The 24094-nt window shown below is 41.5% G+C and overlaps 1 protein-coding gene across 1 annotated transcript; it reads right to left on the bottom strand.

The window, feature by feature from the left end:
* Window positions 1-503: 503 nt before the first annotated feature.
* LOC114596403 (interleukin-1 receptor-like 2) lies at window positions 504-22672 on the bottom strand. Its single transcript, XM_028727942.2, has 11 exons — window positions 22056-22672; window positions 19222-19291; window positions 18413-18662; window positions 13639-13831; window positions 12292-12457; window positions 6895-6960; window positions 5926-6049; window positions 5166-5302; window positions 4494-4622; window positions 3148-3297; window positions 504-2755 (listed from the first exon to the last, which is right to left on the bottom strand). Exons 2-11 carry the CDS (start codon window positions 19283-19285, stop codon window positions 2355-2357), a joined length of 1680 nt encoding a protein of 559 aa, XP_028583775.2. The 5' UTR covers window positions 19286-19291; window positions 22056-22672; the 3' UTR covers window positions 504-2354.
* Between the last annotated feature and the right edge of the window lie 1422 nt (window positions 22673-24094).

Genomic DNA, 24094 nt, shown 5'->3' with positions numbered 1-24094 from the left:
TATTGTCATAATGACTATTGTGGGTTTAGTTAAGTAATGCTGCTTTGCTATATTCCTGTTCAGCATAAAGTCCAAACCACTTCATACTTCCTGAACATTTTTGTCGATAAAAAAAAAAATGTATATCATTGTCCATTCACCAATTTATCATGGTTGGAGTTATTTCACATGTAAGTTTCTTACAGTTTGACACTGCTCATTCTGTGAACGAGCCTGAGACCTCTGGGTATAGGGGGTTATATAAATTAAATAAATAATAATAATAATATATTTCACATTTTACTTTTTAGTATTCTTTTGCCCCTTCTAAATCAATAAAAGAACTGGAAGTTTAAAACATCTCTACCTCTGAAACATTACATGTTTATCCGTAAAAAAATGTATTTCCTGAGAATCATTACTATTCATAACAACAATCGTAGAAGGCAAATATTGCAAAGGAACAAACAACGTTATGGTACTTTAAGCCAGAGAGTTGCATCCAACTACACAGAGTACAGCCATTTACATTAATGGAACTCAGTCATGTTTATTGCTTTTGATGGGTCTACTCTATGTTGGATTCACTGATAATTATTTTATTACGACATAAGCATTCATGGACTAGAGTCCTGTTCACTCAATGTATGAAGCATTGATATAAGTAAGGATAGGCAAACTTGTTCATTTCAATTTTCCCAGTTTTCCAATCTTAGGTCCACATTTCCACATCAGTTTGTGAATTTTTCTTTTGAGTTCTCATTAAAATCCATCAGCATTTTAATGCAAATTACTCCTGTTATACACATGCTCATACGTGATTTGCCTAAGACACATTTTTGCAAAGCAACATCCTCTAAAATGATGTATTTCTGTATGTTATTTTCATGTATATGCACATTTTTATGGACGCTTAACCCGAGTATATGCATTTTTGTACAAATTAATTGTCTGGAAAACTACATTGCAAAGTTCAGAGAAGTGTGAATTTTGAAGGATGGCCGTTTCCATGGTGTTTGTGAATTAAAGCAAATTTGGGGCAGGTGTGTGTATGTATTTGCAGGGGAAGAATAAGCAGTGAGGGGCAAGGGAAATAAAATATAAAAAATACAATCTATTACATCAAAACTTAAACGAAAGTCAAATATAAACACAGTGACAGTTCACAAAGTAACCCAACTACTCCCTGAATATTGCAAAGGGTGAGTTCAAATGGAATGGTGCATATAAAAAAGGTAAAGGTACCCCTGCCCGTATGGGCCAGTCTTGCCAGACTCTAGGGTTGTGCGCCCATCTCACTCAAGAGGTCGGGGGCCAGCGCTGTCCGGAGACACTTCCGGGTCACGTGGCCAGCGTGACAAAGCTGCATCTGGGGAGCCAGAGCCACACACGGAAACACCGTTTACCTTCCCGCCAGTAAGCGGTCCCTATTTATCTACTTGCACCTGGGGGTGCTTTCAAACTGCTAGGTTGGCAGGCGCTGGGACCGAGCAACGGGAGCGCACCCCGCCGTGGGGATTCGAACCACCGACCTTTCAATCAGCAAGCCCTAGGCGCTGAGGCTTTAACCCACAGCGCCACCCGCGTCCCCATGGTGCATATAAGAGGCTGCAAATGATTTCAGACACGTCTAAGTCAGTCGTCAAGTGTTACCATAATACAGTAAGAGTAAAAAATGAAAAAACTGCAAGGTTGAATTTCAGCAGAACAAAGAAACAACTGGTCAAATGTAGTTAGGGGCTACGTGTTCACAGAAAGAGACTTCCATTAGAGTTGCCATACATCCAGAATTTCCTGGACATGGCTGGAATTTGATCATAGAAAACAGTGTCCATGTGGAAATCGCTGAACAGTGTCCAGATTTTCACTTTTTGAAGTAAGGCAGCCCTGCTTCCATGGATCTGTCTATAGCCGGGTGGTGTATCAGACACAAAGACCTATGCTCCAAATGTGATTTTCTTCTATGAGCCAACCTTTTGCGCAAAGCTAAAATCCCATTGATAGGCTGATTGGCAGGACGAGGAAGGCGGTGGTCTAGATTCACTAAACAGCTGGTTGTCAGCATTTCAACTTTCTTTAAAACAGGATACACAAGTGTAGCTAATCCACGTGCATTCAGCTGGAGTGTAGCCACTGTGTGTAGTTTTCCTCCCACAACAAGAGAAACAAATGAAAAACCCTGCTCATCGTACATTAGTTGAAATAAGTTGTTTTAAGTTTTACCTTTTTTGTTTGAAACACTATGTGAATTTGGTACATTAAGAAATGCTAGTGGAAGCGATGTTGTCAAAAGAGTCCGTTTACCATGTACAAATGGTGGCTGTAACAGCACCATCCATCAAAGTAGTCTTTTGAAACAGCTGCGCCAGGAGTTATTAAAAGGATACAAGGGTTTCTGTTGTATTGAGAGAGGTTGGCACCAAAGGTAGTTCTGGAGAAATTTGGTGTCCTGGTGGCATTCGGTATCTGACCTTTTTCCAGAACTTGGTATTTGCAGAATAAGAATGCTTCTTCGTAAGGTCACCTTTCCATCTAATGGCTCCCTGCTTTTGCTTGATGTATCTAATGGATTCTGGCAAGCTGCTGTAATCCTCTATTTTACCCATTTCGATCAGAATGACTTTCAGTCCAGCACTTTCACTCATAAGGGCATTGTACAAAGCTATTTGCTCCTCAGGAACCCCTTGTGATATACTGTAGGTTTGGAATCCGGGTACTAAAATAATGATTAGCCTTCTGCTTTGCTTAATGGTTTCATCAATAACGTTGACTACAGCTGTAAATTAAATAAATAAATAAGATAAATACCACATCAAAAATGGGCTTCTGCAAGTTAATCACCTACTTTTTGTGATATTCATGGATTCTTAACGATGCAGAAATTTTTCTTAGGAGGAAAAATCCCAGATATCCGACCATATGCACATAACATATTGATGCCTTGGGATTTGAAATACGTATTCAACTCTGTGTGGGTATCCAACTTTGGCTCAAAAGCAAGCAAGCAGGATGGAAAGGTTCATGCTCCATATTAAACAGAACTGCAAGATGACTATCAGTTATTGCAAGTTATTAACACCTCATTAGTTTATGGATGAGACTGAGATAACCTCTTTTATTTAAAAAGCAATAAGGATGAATGAATGCTTTTTTCTTTTCTTTTCTTACCTTTTCCTGGTAAGTCATCCCGGCCAAGGATAAATAGATTATACCCACACTTTTTCTCCAAAACCTCAGGAAGCACTTTCAGAGCAAAACAATCTTGGGTATCCGTTTTTGGATACAGTACGTAGGCATCATAGATCTTGCCATCTGAAACTGAACACCACATGTAAACCTCTAATATTTTACTCTTCGATACTTGCATTTCCAGTTTTACTTGGTAAACCCCCTCCAGGAACAGCTAGTGTTTGAATAGCAGCTGGTTAAAGAACAACATTGGGCAGATGCCATGATTTGATTCTATCTGGCCTGCGTGTCAATATGGCAGCCGCCTGCAGTGGAAGGCTCCTGGACTGATTAGGCAACACCAGTTTGTGAAGGGATGATGCGAATTTACAGAGGGGAAACTTGGATTACAGATTTGGAGCATAAAGAAGAAGAAGAAAGACACAAAATCCACACAGAAATGTTTTGACTTAACTCATTTGCAGAATGAACTCAGAGATTGTTGAAAATAATGGATTTACATCAGAATGAATTATGGGAATTATTGTAATGGTTATGAAGTAGAACTATGAGGTGATTAGGATTCCCTCCAATCTCAAAGCATGGGAAGTCAGCCAAAAATTTATAATTAGGCATAATATTGGGACTGTTCGATTACTGGATAATTTGTATAATTTGTATTATATAATATGGTTTGATTGGATTGTTAAAATGGAAATTTAATAAATATTATTTAAAAAGAAAAGGAAAGAAAGAAAGAAACTGAACACCACAGACCAAGGTAATTGGCAGAGCTAAATAATAACATAAGGTGCTAGGTATACTGTGTTATTTTTATGCTGCCTATTATCAGCAAGTAGATCAGCATATATCTCATGTTTTTAAGTGACATTCAATGGGCAATCCTGCTTTGGGACAAGATACAGGGGCAGCTTGGGCTGTGAGCTTTATTTTGGTTCCTTCCCATACCACTCCAGTCATTTTTTAACCTAGGAGTTTGCACGTGAGGAGCTGGCATTGGGGCTACTTCCAAAGCCAACATGGTCAGCTCCTGGAAGTGGATGAGGCAGAGATGAGCCACATTACTAGCCCTGCCCATCTGGGTTTCTACAGCAACAGCATGGAAGGTGCAAAGGAATGGCACCTCTGATAACAAAATAATCGGCACTGAATCTCAACCATTAGCATTGTCTTGCAATCACTCCATCTGTAGATATCCTATGACTATAGCCACCCATTGCTTTGCTATGGCATGCTTCCTGCACCCCCTTCTTTGCTTTTATTTTTGTGGCCGCAGATAAGGGCACTGTATTCTTTCCCTTTCGTAGTAAATAATATACCATTACCTTTTTTATGAAGAAAAGGGTGGCATGACTTCCGATACCAAAGTACAAGCTCAATCTTGAACAATGCGCAGATTAGCACGGGGATAAAAATGAGCAATACCAGTGCAATCAGTCCCAATATATTTTTGGCTGAAATGGAAAAGAAAAAGAAAATGAAAAAAGTGGAGCCACTCAGATGTACCAGGATCAGACAAGCAAAGCATATATGAATATTTCAAAGTAAGGTAAGCAACTGGGATCCCACTAGGGCAGGAATTGGAAATGTTGGGCCCTCCAGATATTAAAATCAGAGAACTGTAGAGCTGGAAGGGACCAGAAGGGTCATCTAGTCCAGCTAGATGCATTGCAGAATAGAAGATTGGACCACAACTCCCATTATCCTAGAGCAGGGGTCAGCAAACTTTTTCAGCAGGGGGCCGGTCCACTCTCCCTCATACCTTGTGGGGGGACCGGACTATATTTGGGGGAGGGGAATATGAATGAATTCCTATGCCCCACAAATAACCCAGAATTGCATTTTAAATAAAAACACACCTTCTACTCATGTAAAAACACGCTGATTCCTGAGGGTCCTCAACCCTCCAGAGGCGATTTGAAAGGTGTGTTTATTCATTTGCATTCTTCACAATTATTCATTTTTTTACTAATAAAAATACCAGATGACATACGTACGTGGGCGTTGTATTAAGAAGTATGCAGCAACTTCGCCCGCCTGGCAAACAAACCGCTGGTCATAATCTTCACTTTTCACCTCATTGATGGTCAGAGGGACTACATAAGCCCATGCTCCTTCAACAGGGAAGTCTTTTCTGTTCAAAAAGTAGTAGAAGTACACATTGAAAATGTGTTCTAAAGGGGCATTGTGGGGGTTGCAGCAAAGGATTTCCAGGTGCAAAAACTGAAGCCCAGATTTAAACTAGCTGCTTGGTGGACAAGGTCACATCACTCACTCTTGGGCTGATTTAATCTACCCTGTCATGCAGCTGTGCAGATTTTATACATGGCCATTTTCTAAACGAGATCCTGTGTGGAATCTGCTGTGGACAAAGCTGAAGGACAGAAGTGTCCCATGCCGTTTGTCATGAGTACACAACGAGAGGAAACAAATCATGCTGGATTTATTTACGTTAAAAACAGATATTGCAATTTCTTTCCACTTCTATTACTTTCTTTCACACACCTTTAAACCAATTTTCTGCTTCTTTTTCTATTACACATTGCAATTGAGTATATTGGAAGTCTAACACAAAGGTGGGGTGAGGGATGGGAAAAGGAAGTATCTGTGGGATTGAGTGTGGGTATGTATGAACATTTTTAAGGATTGTATGAAATGTATGTTTCTATGTTTATTCGTAACATGTGTGTATTAATGCTGAATTATTTTAATAATAAAAACTTGTTTAAAAAATAAAATAAAAATAGATATACTTACTCGAATCCTTCTTCAATTCTACCGTTAAACAGGAAGTTTACTGGTGTATTATTGACTTTCCAGGTGATGCTATTTAAAGAGTTTCTGTAACTTGACACATTGCACATCGTAAATATTTTGGAGCCTGCAAAATTCATTATCAGAAAATGGCCATAAGACACTTTCAATAAATTGTAGTTGTACAATCATGTCACATCTTCTGGTATATAATCTCTCATTGTTTGTGCTAATGTAGTGTTTCAGTGATGTCTACGCTGGCTTGGTCATGTACACAGAATGAAAGATGGCAGGATCCTCTCAAAGATGTGCTTTACGGGAAAGCTGGATTCAGGCACCAGGCCTGTTGACAGGCCAACCTTGCATTATAAAGATGTCTGCAAATGTGACATGAAGGCTGGCAACATTAACCCCAATGTTTGGGTATCCCTTGCAGATGACTGCAGGGCCTGAAGACAGACAGTGAGGTCATGTATCCACAGCAGTGCCCAGAAGAGACCTCTGGGAGCAGCACAGAGAGAAGAAATGCTATGATACATCTGTAACAGTGAAACCAGATGCCTTCATCTGCCCCATCTGTAACAAAACATGTCTCTCCCATATTGGTCTCTACAGCCACAGCAGGCACTATAACTCTCCAACTGTTTGACTTTACCCTGATGGCAGACTCTTCCATCACCTCTTGAGACAGATGGATACCAATGACAACAAGAGTAAACCATCCACAAATTATGTGAGCTCTGCAGATTTCAAAAAATATTTAGGGGGGAAATTATGTAGCAAAAGCAGGGAGACACTGAACAGTCAAATAAGGAACTACTTAGAAAGTGCAATGCTAGCGATTACTACTGATAACAATGCCTTCGACTCATGGAAATAATGAAATGATTGGGTTCTTGTTCATTTTGTGTTGTTGTAGGCAGTTTTGTTCGGCCAGTTCTCTTTAAAATATGAAAGTACTAAATTACTTACCAAGTTCAGCTTCAATAGTATTATTTCTGGGGTACAGAATCTCAGTTCTTTTCTTTGGTTCATTTGCTAGCAACAGAAGAAGACAGAAATATTTTCATAAGATCAGATAGAGAACAACAGCTCTTTTTGGGGGGATGGGATTTCCATAATAGTTCAGATAACAGATATGGTCAATATATAATAATAGATTTTGTCTTGACTCTTGATGATGGGGAAAAGAGTCCAGGCCTCAGTATGGCCCAGAGGTCTTTACAACAGAAGATGTTCCCTAGGCTTCAGGGCAGGTAGCCACACCCAGGCAAAATCTCAGGGAGATGGCAGAGAGCTCTCTCCATCCAAGCTGGGTGGAGTTTATTATTTAATTTCCACTCCTTCCTTCCTTCCTTCCTTCCTTCCTTCCTTAGGGGCCCAGAAACTGGAAGCCAAAGTCTGCTAGAGAAGAAAGTAAGGGGAAAGTCAGGGGAGAAGCCAAATGCCCTAACTTGATACTCTCCTGAACTACCATCAGGACTGGTCTGAGACATTTTGCTGCCAGAGGCAGAACAGCAAATGCCTTGCCCACAAACAGTGTGACAGACACCCACACTAAATATGGGCGCTGGGTAACATGACCAATTTTATGAGTGTGCTAAAAGACACAACTCTCCTGTTTTTAACACAGGAGAGGTCTGGAATTGACTGTTTGTGGCAGCATTTGTGAGTCAGCAGAAGCAAGGTATTGTGCTTCTTTGAAGACTGCCCCTTGTCCACTCCCAGAGGTTCAAAGTATGAGGCAGTAGCATACGGTGAATTTTTTTGTAGGGAAACAGTGAAGGCCAGAGGCACCAGCTTGCAAGTGTGATGGAGGGGGGGGGGGAATCACATGCATCAGCACAGCATAGCACCTTCTACCCTAAACTGGGAAGAAGCTTCCAAGGCTTTGGGAAGGAGGTGCCAGGGGAACATTTAGGGGACTAGCCTAGACCACTGACTACATGCCACTGGTATGAGGATGCACTTCTGAAACAAAACAAAACAATTTATTTAATGGCATTTAATGAGGATTCCAAATGTGACGGTTACATAAACAAGGCACAAAACTTGGTCCAAAGCACACACTCTTTGCAAAGAGCTTTAAACCACGCTCTTTTTAAAAGCAAGTCTCAATATAGACTTTTCCCACCTAGAAAAACCAGCAACACTCACTCAACCCTTTGTAGGGTTTCAGCTTCCCCCTCAGGGAATCAAACTGGGTTGCCCTGCTTGGATAAAACTTGTTCCTGACCGAGCAGGTAGCTATCTAACTCACTAACTGGCAGCCAATTCTCTGTCTGAGCTCCCTCAGACAGATCAAGGTCCCCACCATCTGCCCTCACCAACTGACAGTCTCTATCTGACTGTTAAACTTCTAGCTTCTCAATTTCTGACCTGCCAATCCCTCCTGATTGGCTGCTGGCCCAACCAGCTCTCACTGGTTGCTGGGTCCCCAGGAGGCTGACCCAGGGCCTGTCCGTCACACACAATACCAAAGACCGGCCAAGATATTTCAGCACCTGATGCAGAAAATCACACAGCCACCTCTGCTGTGTTTTCATGGCAACTCCAAAGTCGGCTGCTTGAGGTAGCCACCTCACTCATGGTAGGGCTGGCTCTGGGTACCAGGTGACTCTGCTTTCCATAGCTGCTGGCCTCCCATTTTCCCCCACAGGGGATCTTGTCTGCCCTCTGCTGGTGGATCCTTGCCTTTCAAGGATTTCAAAGAGCCCCTCTCTCTTTTCCTAACTCAGACAACTGTGCCCAAACTCCACAGGGCAGCAACCAAGGACAAGGACTTTCAAAAGTGGGGGATGCTTTCCTGCAAGTGCAAAAGAGAATAACTACATACTGTATCTGACATCCAACAGCAACTCCCCGTCTCTGCCTCAAGTGACCTGCCCTGTGATGGCCTGGGATTCGGACTCGGAGGCTGAACCTGAGGAATCCCAGCCTGCACAGGAGTCCCCGCCTCCAGAACCAGCTGAGCCGGGACTGGGGCTTGAGCCTGAAGGGTCCTCACTTGTGCTGGATCCTCAGGTGCAGGCATCAGCTGAGTCTGCTTTGGCTCCTGAGGTGATGGAGGACCCATTGCCTGCAGGTGCTCCACTCTCAGCCCCATCAGAGGAAGCTGAGGTTGCCTCTGGGTCTGGTAACCCTCCAGCCTCTCCTGAGCTGCAGAGGCTCAGGGCAGAGAGGCGGAGGGAACTAAGTTCCCGCAGGAGGAGTGCTCGCCTCCAGGCCAGGAGAGGCGAGTCACCTGTGGACCGGGGCCGCCCTATGCCTCAGAGCAGATAAAAGCCAGCCAGCCCCAGTCCCAGGTTGCAGGAGCAACATTGTTGGTAGCCTGTTCCTGCCTGCACCCTGTCCTGCTCTCCTGCCAGAGTTCCTGACCTCACCCAACTCCCTGCCTTGGACCCCGCTTCAGCTTTGACGGACTGCCTCCCTACCACACCCTTGACCTCGGACTGGACCTTGGACTGGACTCGGACCTCACCACACGGTTAACCCTCGGGACCAGCACATGCCCAGAGAAAACATGGGATGCTTCCAAACTGTGCTTTTACTGCATAATGGCCATGCTTTGCTCACTAACTTTTTACAGGGCAGCAACATGACATCATCATTAAATGACTGCTTTCCTCCTGCTTCTTCACACTTTCGCAGTGTAGTCTCCGCAGGTAAAGACGGTCCTAGGACTACTCTTAAAGAATTTAAGAAGAGCCTGCTGGATCAGGCCAGTGGCCCATCTAGTCCAGCATCCTGTTCTCACAGAGGCCAACCAGATGCCTATAGGAAACCCACGAGCAGGATCTGAGCACAGAGCACTCTTCCCCTCCTGTGATTTCCAGAAACTGATATTCAGAAGCATTACCCTTTTCCATGATGCATGGTTTATACATTTATAACAACATAGTGGGCAGGTGAGCCTATCGCCCTACATCTACTGAAATGCATTTTCAAAATATTTCCTTTCCCATTTTAGTAGTTTTTTTTTAATTTACCCATCTTTTCTGTCAAAATAATAACATAATTATCCAATAGTGTTCCAGTTATAAAAGTGCTTTAGTGTGGTTTTTTTAATGCAAAGAAAAAGCCAACCTGGGGGGACGGGGCACTAGGGTGTCATTCACTGGGAATCCAGTGAACTGATACTAAATGATAATGGAAAACATGTGAGTTGCAACCAAGTTCCACTCAGAAATGACCCATTGAAATTAATCTGCCTACGTTATGTTAATACATAAACAAGGAATAAATAGGAAATCAGTCAATAATTATAGACCCATATCATTGCTTAATAATGATTATAAGCAGTTTGCGGGTATCCTAGCAAACAGATTAAAATCACTTTTAAAGAATAATATAAATCAAGATCAAGCGGGATTCCTCCCAAACAGACATATAAAGACAAATATGAGGATAGTGATTGATTTATTGGAATATGAGGATAGTGATTGATTTATTGGAATACTTGGAGTTAAGACCAAATAAAAGAATGGTGTTTATGCTAATAGATGCCGAAAAGGCTTTTGATAACTTATCAAGGGTATTCTTACAGAAGGTATTGAAACTAACATCACTGGGGGAATACTATTGTAGAGGTATAAAAGCAATCTATGAGAAGCAGCAGGCTAGGCTAATAATTAACAGTGGCAAGACAGAATGTTTCCCAGTGGAGAGGGGCACCAGACAAGGGTGTCCCATTTCACTTTTAATTTTTTTATACTAACATTAGAGATATTATTATCAGAAATAAGGAAAGATAAAGGAATTAAAGGAATAACACTCAGAAAAAAGATTTTTAAGATTAGAGCCTTTGCGGATGATATTTTGCTCACAACAGAAGAACCAGAAGTAAGCATCGCCAAAGCAATAGAGATAATAAATGATTTTGGTAGGGTGTCAGGTTTTAAGATGAATATGGAAAAGACAAAACTTATGGTAAAAAATATTCAAGAACAAGAACAAAAAGAACTTTAGGAGAAGGTAGGCCTACAGATTGTTAAGAAAGCAAAATATTTGGGTATAGATTTAACTATGAAGAATATCAAACTGTTTAAAAATAACTATGAAAAAGTTTGGAAAGGAATAAGAAAAGATTTTGAAACCTGGAGCAGACTAAAGTTATCAATATATTCTACCAAAAATGCTATATTTATTCCAAACAATACCAATTATAAATAAAGAAAATTGCTTTGAAGAGTGGAGGAAAGATATAATGAGATTTGTATGGCAAGGGAAAAAACCGCGGATAAAATATAAATTATTGATGGATGGAAAGAAAAGAAAGGGGAGGATTGGTATTGCTAAATTTAAAATAATATTATGAAGCAGAATGCTTAATATGGGTAAGAGATTGGATTAAATTGCAAAAAACTAATATACAGTGGTGCCTCGCAAGATGAAAAACCCGCTAGACGAAAGGGTTTTCTGTTTTTGAGTTGCTTCGCAAGACGATTTTCCCTATGGGCTTGCTTCGCAAGACGAAAAAACCGCTAGACGAAGAGACTCGCGGAACAGATTATTTTCGTCTTGCGAGGCACCACTGTATTAGATCTTGAAATTATGAGAAGGTGAAAGTCAATAAAGAATTTACAAATCATATATTTAGAAGTGCACTATAAAAGTTTTGGAATAAATATAGATTACAGTTAGAACCACAGACACCTTGGTGGATATCACCAATGGAGGCGTATGCTGTAAAAAAACTGAATATGAGAACAAATTGGCCAACATATAGACAACTATTGAAAGAAGAACAAGGGAAACTCAGATTAAAATCCTTTGAGGAGATACGTCAATATGAAATTGAGAGATGGCATTATATACAACTAGGAAGTATATTTAATTCTGATCAAAAGAAAGGCTTTGCAAAAGGGGATTGAAAATTCAATATTATAATAATTCAAAACAATAAGAAATTGCTATCTAAAACATATAATATTTTACTGGACTGGGAATTGATGGATGAAGAAGTGAAAGAAACTGTAATTAAATGGGCCCAAAGATGTCAGACATACTATTTATGGGAGAAACTCTGGTGAGAAGATATTCGATTTACCGCCTTATACACAATCAAAGAAAATTTTATCAAGATGTTCCATAGGTGGTACTTAACACCAGTTAAGTTGGCAAAGATATATAAATTGAAATCTAACCTTTGTTGGAGATGTGGCAAAGAAATAGGAACAAAAACCATATGTGATGGAGGTGTGAGGAATCTCTAACGGATGCAATCTCTAAGGGATGTACTGGAGACCTCATACAATAAAACTAAAAATAGATTCAAGTTTTAAAATTAAAACTGCATACAACCCCATTACATAGGGAATATTTTACAAAATACAGGCTTTACCAAGGAACTAAAACATAAAGATTTACCTTTAACAATCACAAAAATGCTCCTTGAAACATTATATTGATTCCCCAAATGAGTGTATGTTATTTTACATTCATATTTTCCCTTATCATCTTCTCTCACGTTGTTTATTACAAGATATGATTGCAAGACAAAAACTCGTCCATCCTGCTGCACTGCCTTGCATTCCTAAAAGCAAACAAAGGTTCAGTTTAAATGCACACAGAATGTGAAAAGTACACACTATTTGCTCATGCTTAGTTTGGCTTATCCTAAACAAATCTCTGTATAGAGTCTTATGCTAAACAAATTCACTGTAGAGGAAGGCAAAAATAAGAGAAATTATTATGTTCCTCTATTTTATATAATGTATGCAATAACTATTCAGTCAAACATTCAGCATGAAAAGCAATATTGTACACTGACCTTTTAAAAAGCACCATAGTGACTTTTTCTTATGAAATAACCTGGTTGTATTATGTTAATATATGTTACATTATTTGTTTTGAGTAAAGAGGCAAAGTGGCAAGCGTGTGTCTGCCTGCCCTGTATACTTTTTGCTGTAATGAGCTCTGGAGAAGTTGCAACATACTAAATTTATGCGCCATCCCATTTATGTCTTGTTTGAGACTGAGCTGCCTAAGAGAATATGTAGTTCCAAACCCACGCTTGTTGAGAAAACTGGAATGAAGGGAGTTGACTGCCTTGGGCTCACTTCCAGTTTCATAAGACAGATAGGAAAATAAATGATTTTAATTGTAGCCTGGGAGATTTTGCTGGAGAAAATAAGCGGGCAATGGAAGGGGTGAGTGCTCCCTCCCCACCTGACGATACTACTACTACTACTACTACTACTACTTGTTATTATTGTTATTATTATTATTATTATTATTTATTATTTATACCCCGCCCATCTGTCTGGGCTTCCCCAGCCACTCTGGGCGGCTTCCAACAAAATATTAAAATACTGTAATGCATCAAACATTAAAAGCTTCCCTAAACAGGGCTGCCTTTAGATGTCTTCTAAAAGTTTGGTAGTTGTTGTTCTCTTTGACATCTGGTGGGAGGGTGTTCCACAGGGCGGGTGCCACTAACAAGCAGGCCCTCTGCCTGGTTCCCTTTAACTTGGCTTCTCGCAGTGAGGGAACTGCCAGAAGGCCCTCGGCGCTGGACCTCAGTGTCTGGGTAGAAAGATGGGGGTGGAGACACTCCTTCAGATATACTCCCCCCCCTCCCGCACTGCCCTGGCTCTTCAGTTGTGAGAGAAATGTGGCATTGAGAAGTTACTAACATTAACGTTAAGTATTCATTAGAAGAAAAGAAGTGATGGGGAAATACCACAGAAGAGGGGGACCTATAAGGGTCTGTACCTTATACCAACGAACAGACAAAAAATCCAGCTCTCGTCCCAAGTCCTCCGTGTTAGAACACACAATCTTTGCAGCTGATCCTTTGGGTACCGTTTGATTGTAGCTGGACTTCTCATTAAAACAGAGAGCGGCACTGTCGTTGACAACCAGTATTCTAATCCTATTTCTGTAGCATATTGTCGAATTCTGGTAACTAAACATGAAAGTGTCAGAGTTAAAATTACTTCAGTTTTTTGCTTTTGCAGCGTAAGCATACCCACAGCCATTCCAAGTGTTACCCCCCACCCTCACAATTATTATCTTACGTTCTTTCCTTCTCACTAATCCCAAAGGAGCACCTAGCATAAGATAAGGGAGGTGGGTGCTTGGATACCTTTTGTTATAGTGACAACACAATAGCAAGCACATTTTTGTTACCAAATAGACCCCTGTCTACTTTATGGAGGCTACAATCTTATACTCCAGAGTAAGTCCCATTGAACTCATAGGGGCGTACTTCAGCCTAGACTAGGGCCATGGGTGTAGCCAGAGGGGCATGGAGGTAGCTCCCCCATCCCTAAATCAAATAAATAAATAATATTTAACTAAAAGTAGAAATAATCAGAATATTTGAAATTGAAATGCACGCTGCGGCCACTTGGATTATATTGTGAAAGGTTTTCAGCAAATCCAAGAAAAGTTGTTTTAGTCTAGATTTTTTTTAAAAAAAGATAAAAATTGTGTGTTCTTTGTAATTTTGAAAAATATACTCGTTAACCACATGAAAGGTACTCCCTGACATAAATTTTTTATTTAACTTAGTTTTCAAATGACTGAAGATTTTGACAGCTTTTTCTGAAAACTTGGCGTCAGAAGAAAGTACCGTATTTTTCACTCTATAAGACGCACCAGACCACATGACGCACCTAGTTTTTGGAGGAGGAAAACAAGGGGGGGAAAATATTCTGAATCTCACAAGACAGAACAGCAAGAGGGATTATTGCGCAGTGAAAGCAGCAATGCCTCTTGCTGTTCTGGCTTCTGGGATAGCTGCGCAGCCTGCATTCGCTCCTTAAGACGCACACACATTTCCCCTTACTTTTTAGGAGGGAAAAAGTGAGTCTTACAGAGCAAAAAATATGGTAATTTTAAAACAACTGTTGTTGAAATGTTTCGTTCTGAAGCTGCTAGACAGAGCCAGATAGAGGATGGTGACAGGTAGGTGTCTTGCCCCCATCACAACATAAATCCTGGCTTCCCCCATGACTAGGGGTGGGGAACGTCAGGTCTGAGGGGCAATTTCAATCCTCCAGGCTTCTCTGTCTGGCTCCCAGGACTCTTTCCAGACCCCTCACTGGGCCTGATTCATACGCTCCATGAGTATTCTTTGCCTGGGTGGAATGTGTACTTGAACTGTAAGAAGGCCTTTCTTGACTGGATGGGGGATAAAGAGAAATGCATTTCTGTGTGTAAAAACTATCCTAAGGTAAAAAGGTAAAATTTACATTCAGTGATCTACCCGCTTCTGCCTGTGGTCCCACCCATGTGGCTCTTGAAAAGTTATGCAAGAGGGAATGTGGCCCTCAGGCAGAAAAAAAGGATCTCTCACCCTTGGAGAAGACACATATAGGATTGTACTTCTTGGACCAAATATGTAAACAAATGGAAATGGGAAAATAGATGGTCATAAACGAATACCCACTAAAATTACAGGACCTAAATCTGACGCTTCCATACCTAAGGGTGCAACATCTGAAATCTCCCAATTTGCAAAGGAATCATTTCAAAAGATCTCTGCCGAAATAGTTCAATCTGGTTGCCCAATGGAAGAGCACAGTCATTCCAATCTTACGTCAGTTTGAAGGTTTTCCAAAACAAAACCCTTTAGTCGTTTACCAGTGTTTTTTAACGATGTTTTGAAAACGTTCGGATTGTCCTGGACTTAGGCAATATTGCTGGAATGCAAGCACAAACACTGAAATAATCTAGAATGTGCACATTCCACAGTCAAATAACTGTGAATGCCTGAAGAAATGCTTTCATCCAGAGAGTGTAGTTTTACTGAACTTCATCGAGTTGAGGATTAGGTGATGGGAGGATAAACTAAAGATTACCAGTCATTTTAGGACAAAGATAGATGGCATACCATTTTGGCTGAATGGCTTTGTGCAATGGAAAAGGGGGGTCAGGAATTAGTGTTGGAAAATACTAAGCAATGGGATGCTCTGACTGGTATGAGTCAAACACATTCAGAGCTGTTATACAATCACGTGTCAGTCAATTAGAATTATGAGAACTTTGAATGAACTCTGACAATATTCCCCAAAAGGCAGTCATCCCTCAGCAAAAATAACACAAAGTCTCAAGTCACCATAAAGACTAGCAAGTGTATACAGTGGTACCTCGGGTTAAGAACTTAATTCGTTCTGGAGGTCCGTTCTTAATCTGAAACTGTTCTTAACCTGAGGTACCACTTTAGCTAATGGGGCCTCCCGCTGCCACCGCACAATTTCTGTTCTCATCCTGAAGCATTCTCATCTCATCCTCATCTCATTCTTAACCCAAGGTACTATTTCTGGGTTAGCGAAGTCTGTAACCTGAAGCATCTGTAACCTGAGGTACCACCGTATAAGATTTTGTATACTTTCCACTTAAGATTGTGCTGCATGGAACGGATCAAATGGACTGCAGCCCATGAAAGCTTAGACCACAATGAATTTGCTGGTCTTTAAGGTGCCACAAGAGTCTTTGCTGTTAAGATTCTTCAGTGAGAACTACCAATGAAAGTGTAGCTGGCAAAGGGCAGCCAAACTTTTGAAGGCAAAAACAGGCATTACCATTTTGTCTATATACATGAGCGTTGGCGGCAGCATGCAAGGCACGATATACAAGCATCCTAAAGTTAAACCCTGACATGTGATACTTTGAAAGCCACTCTAGTTGAGCACTTGCAAAAGTTCAAGCTTCTAATGCCCATTTAAAGGTAAAGGGACCCCTGACCATTAGGTCCAGTCATGGCCGACTCTTGGGTTTCGGTGCTCATCTCGCTTTATTGGCTGAGGGAGCCGGTGTACAGCTTCCAGGTCATGTGGCCAGCATGACTAAGCCGCTTCTGGCAAACCAAAGCAGCGCACGGAAACGCCGTTTACCTTCCCGCCGGAGCGGTACCTATTTATCTACTTGCACTTTGACGTGCTTTCGAACTGCTAGGTTGGCAGGAGCAGGGACTGAGCAACGGGAGCTCACCCCGTCACAGGGATTTGAACTGCCGACCTTCTGATCGGCAAGTCCTAGGCTCTGTGATTTAACCCACAGCGCTACCCACGTCCCAATGCCCATTTAGAGCACCTGTAAAAAGTTTAGTGGTGCTCATGGAACACTAACCTCAGCCACCTCCCCCTTTCCTTGCCCTCAAGGACCCAGGGACTCCCCTCAGCGATGGGGAAAGCAGAAGTAACCACAAGCACTGCCACTCCCCAGGGAGACATCTACTCTTCTCAGGGAGGGAGATGAAAGCATCTCTTGTGGAAATTGATGCAAATAGCCCTCTTCCCAGTGGAAATTAGTGGAAACAGCATTGTGTTACCGCTGGGCATATTGGAATATGAACTCCCAAATCCTACCTGGTGGAAATGGATGTTTCTAATATGAGTGGAGGGCCAGCTTCCACCTTCTGCCTTCCCTATGGCTGCAGGTAAGTTGTTGGGCCTGGGAGTCACAGGAGAAGGTGCTTGAGGTTGAAGTCAAACAGGCTTTGTTTGCACCAAGCTGTGAACACAGAATTGCTCCACTTGCAAGGAATCAAATTGGGGTGCTTGTGTATGCGATTTTAGTTTTCGTTTTGCTTTTGAGTGGAATGATCGATCTCGATGACCCCTGGGGTCCCTTCTGATTCTACAATTCTAAGATCTGCAACCTCTCTCCAAAGCACAGCCTCAATCAGCAGTTAAACAATATCTGCTTATCTCAGATTCGTTGCACTGGGAAATACAGTGGTACCTTGGTTCTCAAACGCCTTGGTACTCAAACAACTTGGAACCCAAACACTGCAAACCCGGAAGTAAGTGTTCCGGTTTGCAAACTTTTTTCGGAAGCTGAACATGCTCCGTTTTGAGTATTACGCTTCTGATTTGAGTGTTTCACCTCCAATTTGAGTGTTACACTTCCGATTTGAGTGTTATGCTGAGGTCTGTCTGTTTTTTGGTATTTATTTTGCATTTTTGTTTTGGGGGCTCTTTTTTTGTTTTTGTGACTGTGTGGAACCCAGTTCAGCTATTGATTGATTGATTGTGTGACTGCAGTACATTGTTTATTGCTTTCATTTTATGGATCAATGGTCTCATTAGCATAGCTGTCAACCTTCCCTTTTTTTGCGGGAAATTCCCTTATTCCAGTGCTGTTTCCTGCTGCTTCCTGCTGCTATCCCGGATGGTTAGATATCCCGTAGACTGTCTCCAGGACAGGTGAGGCTGCTGATGCCTTATTTTTGAGGCTGCTGATCCCTTATTTTCAAATCTGAAAGTTGACAGCTCTGCTCATTAGATAATAAAATTCATGTTAAATTGCTGTTTTAGGGGTTGTTTTTAAAAGTTTGGAACGGATTAATCCATTTTGCATTAGTTTCTATGGGAAAGCGTGCCTTGGTTTTGGAACGCTTTGGTTTTGGAACCATCTTCCGGAACCGATTAAGTTTGAGAACCAAGGTACCACTGCAGTCAGATTTCCAATGGTGTAGCCTGAATTACCACCCTCCACCATTTACACACATGCACCACAGTTAAATGCAAGTCCTGACCGTATAACACATTCATATAATCCAGAATCTTCATATCTTGCAGGAATAAACCACAGCTTTGTTCCACGCTGATGAATTCTGGAGGATGGGTCTTTCGTTATAGGTGTTTTATTTCCACTTGTATACCAGCTGAAATTATAGGGTGTGTTTTCAAGATCTGGTGTTGGGTAAAAAAAACAATGGCGTCCTAGAGGTTCTCCTTCAGCAACGTATGGGTTAGCAATTTTAATATCCTGGACAATGCATTTCTCTGCAAGGAGGAAAGGAAATTATTATTTTTAGTTTCGAGTGAGATTTTTTTTATTGACTGTTAAAGGAGAAATTAACTTCAGCTAACCGATAGGAGCCAACTACATCTACCCACAATGTTGCAAGTTAGGTAATCTTAGCTTATAGTGTCAGACTAGGACCTGGGAGACCAGGGTTCAAATCCCCACTAAGCCATGAAGCTCACTGGGTGACCTTGGGCCTCTCAGCCTGACCTACCTCACAGGGTTGTTGTGGTGAGTTAAATGAGATGTGGGGGACAGCCATGTATACCACCTTGTGCTCCTTGGTAAAAACAAGGTGGACTACAGAGGTAATAAATAAATACATAATGTAAGAAATAAATAATAAGTTTAAACTTACCCTTGCATAATCGTGAACATACAAAGCAAATATCGGCAGCACAGCAGTGAAAAGCCAGAGTTTTAATCCTAGAGTATTTTGGGCATCTAACAAAGATTGCTGGTTTTCACTATTGCTTTGTGTCCCCCCCGCCCTTAAAATATTTGGAAAGTTCCCCACAAAATTTCTGTATCACCCACCTGATTTGAGTACATAGAAGAATGATAGCATAACAGTGCAGGAAATCCCTAATGTGGTCTTCATGTTTTACTACACGAAAGGAAAGGGAGAGAAAGATTCATTAATGCCCTTTTAATTTGATACGTAACCCCAAAACACTTTCATTATTATTTTTACTAGTAAATGGTATCTGCAGCTGCAAGAATGCGGTTTTTTCCTAGTTTTTTGTTCTCCCTCCTTCAAAAAAGAAAGTTTCTTAGCACTTCATGCAACAGAAACCAAAAGGAAAAGCCTTTCATCTTTCCATCTATGAACAGAAAACCATTCTCCTACAACATGGAGAATGGGGAAGCCTTTGTGGTGCTAACCATCCACAGTAAGGTGCAGCTACCTTAATAACTATTGTGCTCTAGTAACACAAATAGCTCGCTACAGAAAAACATGTCTCTTTGAATGTGCACAACATGTTAGTTCATGCACCAGCAAGCAAATGTTAAGTTTTCATGCACATACACAAAACTCATTCTGTTCCCACAGCTGGTCCAAGCCATTTACCTGCCTCAGTCAAACAAGATGGTTTCCTCGACCCCTCATTCCACAAACAAAATCCTAATAAGGCCACCAAGGAGAACGCTTCCTCCATTTCACCTGAGGGCAACAGGCTAGCTTAGCATGGCCTTTACATCTCTCTACTACTACTCCATGTGCCCAGCACCTGCCCCTCCCCTGAGGTGGCTGCCTCACTCGGCCATTGTAGGTTCAACCCTGACTGCTACACCATTGCCTGGCCACATCTAGGCCTTGCTAGATATAGAGATACCACCTGTTCCCTGGCTGGATATGTTTATGAAGAGATGAGTCTCAGCCCAAGGCGATTATCAGAATCACCACACAGTTGGGTCAGAAAAAAATGGCTGGAACTTGTGAGAGAGTCATTGACTTCCACACATGCATTTGCAGCCAATCCCAGCTCAACAACACACACCCCAGTATAAATATACACAGTTGCAAACATGCGTTATATTTTGAGATAGAGGTTAAACAGGTACATTTAAAAAATGAAGCATATGAAGTAACCTCAAGTGTAAGGAATAAGATCGCCGCAAATCCATTATTCGGTGACCAAAAGACACGGACACTTAAGGCAAAAGGTACAGCTACAACACATAAACAACAACAACACACCTAAAAAGTGAGAAATCAAAGCAATTTCCCACTTCCCTGGCCCACATAGTAAAGTAATTGTGACTCTAGCCTGTAATATAAGGCTGTAAAATCACAGAAGGATATTGTAATGATTCCATAGTTCATTAGCCACTGCTTGTAAGGTCAGGGCTGGGCCAAGACATTTGTTGCCTTGGGCAGTAGACAAGATGGCATCCCCCTCTCCATTCCACATGCAGAAGTTGACTGGACTGGCAGCTGAATCTTATATTTGCAAAGGCACTAGGACCACATTTTTCACTGCACCTGAGGTTAGCAAGCTTGTTTAGGGTGCTGTATGACACACACAGCTCTGTCCACACCTTTCCCTTCAGCATTTGATACCTGAGGCAGCTGCCACACTCTGCCTCACGGTATGTTTGGCACCAAGCAATGCCCACAGAATATTTAGTAGGCTGTTATCGCTTACATAGTTATTATTAATTGTTTTCATCCAGTTTTGCTTGAACTGCTCTTCTACAAGGACGTTAGAAAATAACAGTTATAATCACAAAAAGGAAAAATTTGACTCTTGCTGGGAGCTATCGATGCAGAATTAACCACAGGTATAAAAATTTTGCCCTGGCTGTCATCAATATTAAATTAAAGATAATTTATGATCCTCTTTTGTCACCTGCCATTTTAGATCAAACATTATCACATTTATTTGTTGCTGGTTTTAATTTCAAATTTTGCATTGTATTATTTTACTTTACTTCTATTCGTTATTGTGGGGAAGACCATGAAGGATTTTCACATTCCAGTTTTGAACTTTGGCCAATGGCAAGATACTACAGGAAAAATCCTGAAAAGCCTCTCTGAAGGAATGGAGAGCCTCTCCTGAACAATATTTATATTTGACCAATGGCAGCTAGAAATGAAGTTATTCTAATAATACAGTCATCTAATAGTGAGATTGTAAAAAAAAAAGGTGCATTGTCAACTAAGCTGTGAAAATCCAAGATACTCAAGTCTCCCACTTTACTTTTTTTTAAAAAGATGGTTGTTTCTAACAGTATGAAATTATTTTTAGCCTCCATTCCTAGCTTCTGCTAAAATTATCAGTGCTTTAAAGGTATTTTCTTACTATCTCATAGGATCTTTAGGTCCAGGGTATCTCAGGAGTCACCTGAACTCTCATATCCCAGCATGATCACTGAAATCATCTTCAGGAGAATTGCTGGTCCATCTCTGAGTTTGTGAGTCACATTTGACAACAACGAGAAACTGAGTCTTTAGTGTCATCGGTCCAGACACTCTGCCAATAGAGATTCAGTGAGTGTCTTCTGTGCCAACTTTTAAAACGCCTGATGAAAACCTTTTTATTCCATCAGCACCTATGCAAGCAATCTCCTACAATGGTTTAATGGTGCTTGTTTTTAACTCTTCTGCTTTTAAATCATTTTTTAATGCTTTCATTGTGCGGCTTTTATCTTTTTTAATGTTGTAAACCGCTTTGATACGTTTCATGGTATACAAATACTTTTAATAAATAAATGTACATTCCTCAAGAAAGAAAACAATAGTATACAATGGCAGATCATACCAGCACATTAAGTAGCTCATTTCTAAATACTAAAGAATTTTCTCGTTAACCTTTCTCAAATATTGGACAGTTATTGTTAGCCTTTATAAAGTTAATTCCACAAACCTGGGACAGAAGAGAATCAACCACCTTTCAGGTCCAAAAACTCTGTAGTGTCTCATGATGAAGCACCAAACATCTTCTTTCCAGAAAATCCCACCCCAAAGTTGCCTTGCCCCTTGTTACTGTAATCCTTCGTGGAAGAATAGAGTGTGGGTCTATTCTGGCAACAGTTCAATATAAAAAGGCTGGAAAGTCTACAGTACTCCTTAAATGGAAATACAAAAGACGCATTAATATCTCAAAACACCCTTATGTCCGATGAGAGCTCAAAGCAGCCATACCACATCTCTCTTTTTGAAGCTCTGTTGAAGAGAAAAACCTGTTGCTGCATTCTGATCTTCTCCTCTATAAAATCAGCTTTGGGCATTATGGAAGTGTGCACATTTGCTGATGGTGAAGACCATGAAATTTAGCACCCTGTGGAGTAGTTCCATTGTACGGAATGCCTGGTGTATACCGAACTTGCCAGTGTACGCTTCTCGCTGCGTAAGGAAAGCTACAGAAGCAAGTCTAATCCGTATCCTACCGGATAGAAGTGGAAACCCACAAGCAGATGTGTGGCAAGAGCTTCACTCCTCTCCTTTAAACGGGTTTTACCCGTTTACAGAGTTGTAGGCAAGGAAGTTGTTAGGGCAGAGCAAACAATTATGCACCAACTTCAAAACAGCACAAATCAAAACTCTGAAAGGGGTGGCTTCCTTCCCAACATTTGCAATGGTGTGGGTGTGCTGAGCTCTCTCCAGAGACAAGTTGGAAAAGATAATCTCATCCGAAACAAACATGGAATTTCACGCAGGAAATTCTCCTGGCCCCAGATTGAGTAAGAGCCATCTGTATGACAGACCAAACAAGTTGAGAGGGAAAATGTGCTTAAAATATATGGCATGTATGCAGTCCAGAGTCTAATATTACCCAACTGCACCTCTGTTTCAAATCATGGTTGCTTCAGAAAAGAGGGTGATATTTTTATCACCTCACTTTGAAGTTGTGGGAGGGGGAGGAGAGAGAGCGCAAGCATGTGTGCCTGTGGTAATTCACAAGAAGAGAAGTCAAACTCTCTCAAATCTCAGCGCTTCCCTTGCTGCAAAACTAGTTGGAACAGTTCTTCAACTCTACATTGAAAAGGACCCTCCAAGATTGGTAAAGAGCATGGCATCATGAAAACGGTGTGAGAGGAAGTCAAAGTACCAGGTCAAGAATGGAAAGAATGTCTGTCAAGTACCTGGAAAAGAGCTAAGAAATTGCCACATCATTTGCACTTGCAAAATGGCATGTACCAAACCCTAATGCACTTCCTTCTTAGGGGTTACCAGCTACGGAGTTGGCCACCTGGTCTACACATCACTTTTGCTGTAGTGGTCACCACATCCTCATCCATATTGTCGGTCACCAGAGGCGTATCTAGGGGTTGGTGAAACCAGGGGGCGCAAAAATCACCTATCAGACCATGTGTGGTACATATGTATGTTGCAATGTGCCACTTCTGTCGCAGTGAGATCAAATGTGGGAGAACCTTCCTCGCACCACAGGACAAAAGTGTGTGAATTTTTCCACCCTTCCTCCTTGCCTCACCTTCACTCCAGATGCTTTGATTACTTGGATCCTGTAAAATGTACCGTATTTTTCGCTCTATAAGACACACTTTTCCCCTCCTAAAAAATAAGGGGAGATGTGTGTGCTTCTTATGGAGCGAACGCAGGCAGGAGGCTCTGCTCAACGCTCCCTTTAAAGAACCGTGTGGAGCATCTGTGCGGCTCTTGGGGGCTTTTTCCCAAGGAGGGAGGGGGGCTGCCCTTCTCCCTCCTTGGGGAAAAGCCCCCAAGAGCCGCACACATGCTCCGCGCACTCTTTAAAGGGAGTGCGGCTCTTGGGGGAGCCTTCATCCAGCTGCTCGGAGAGGCTGTGTACGGCTATCCCATAAGCCAGGACAGCAAGAGGGATCGCTGCGCAGCGATCCTGCTTGCTGTACTGGCTTCTGGCTTAGCGCACGGCTCTTGTGGGAGGTGGGGGAAGGGACAGAGCACATGGCTCTGTCCCTTTCC

Source organism: Podarcis muralis, chromosome 4 (assembly GCF_964188315.1).
Source record: "Podarcis muralis chromosome 4, rPodMur119.hap1.1, whole genome shotgun sequence".
Lineage (NCBI taxonomy): Eukaryota > Metazoa > Chordata > Lepidosauria > Squamata > Lacertidae > Podarcis > Podarcis muralis.
The sequence above is the reverse complement of the archived record's forward strand: the minus strand, read 5'-3'. Positions and strand labels throughout refer to the sequence as shown.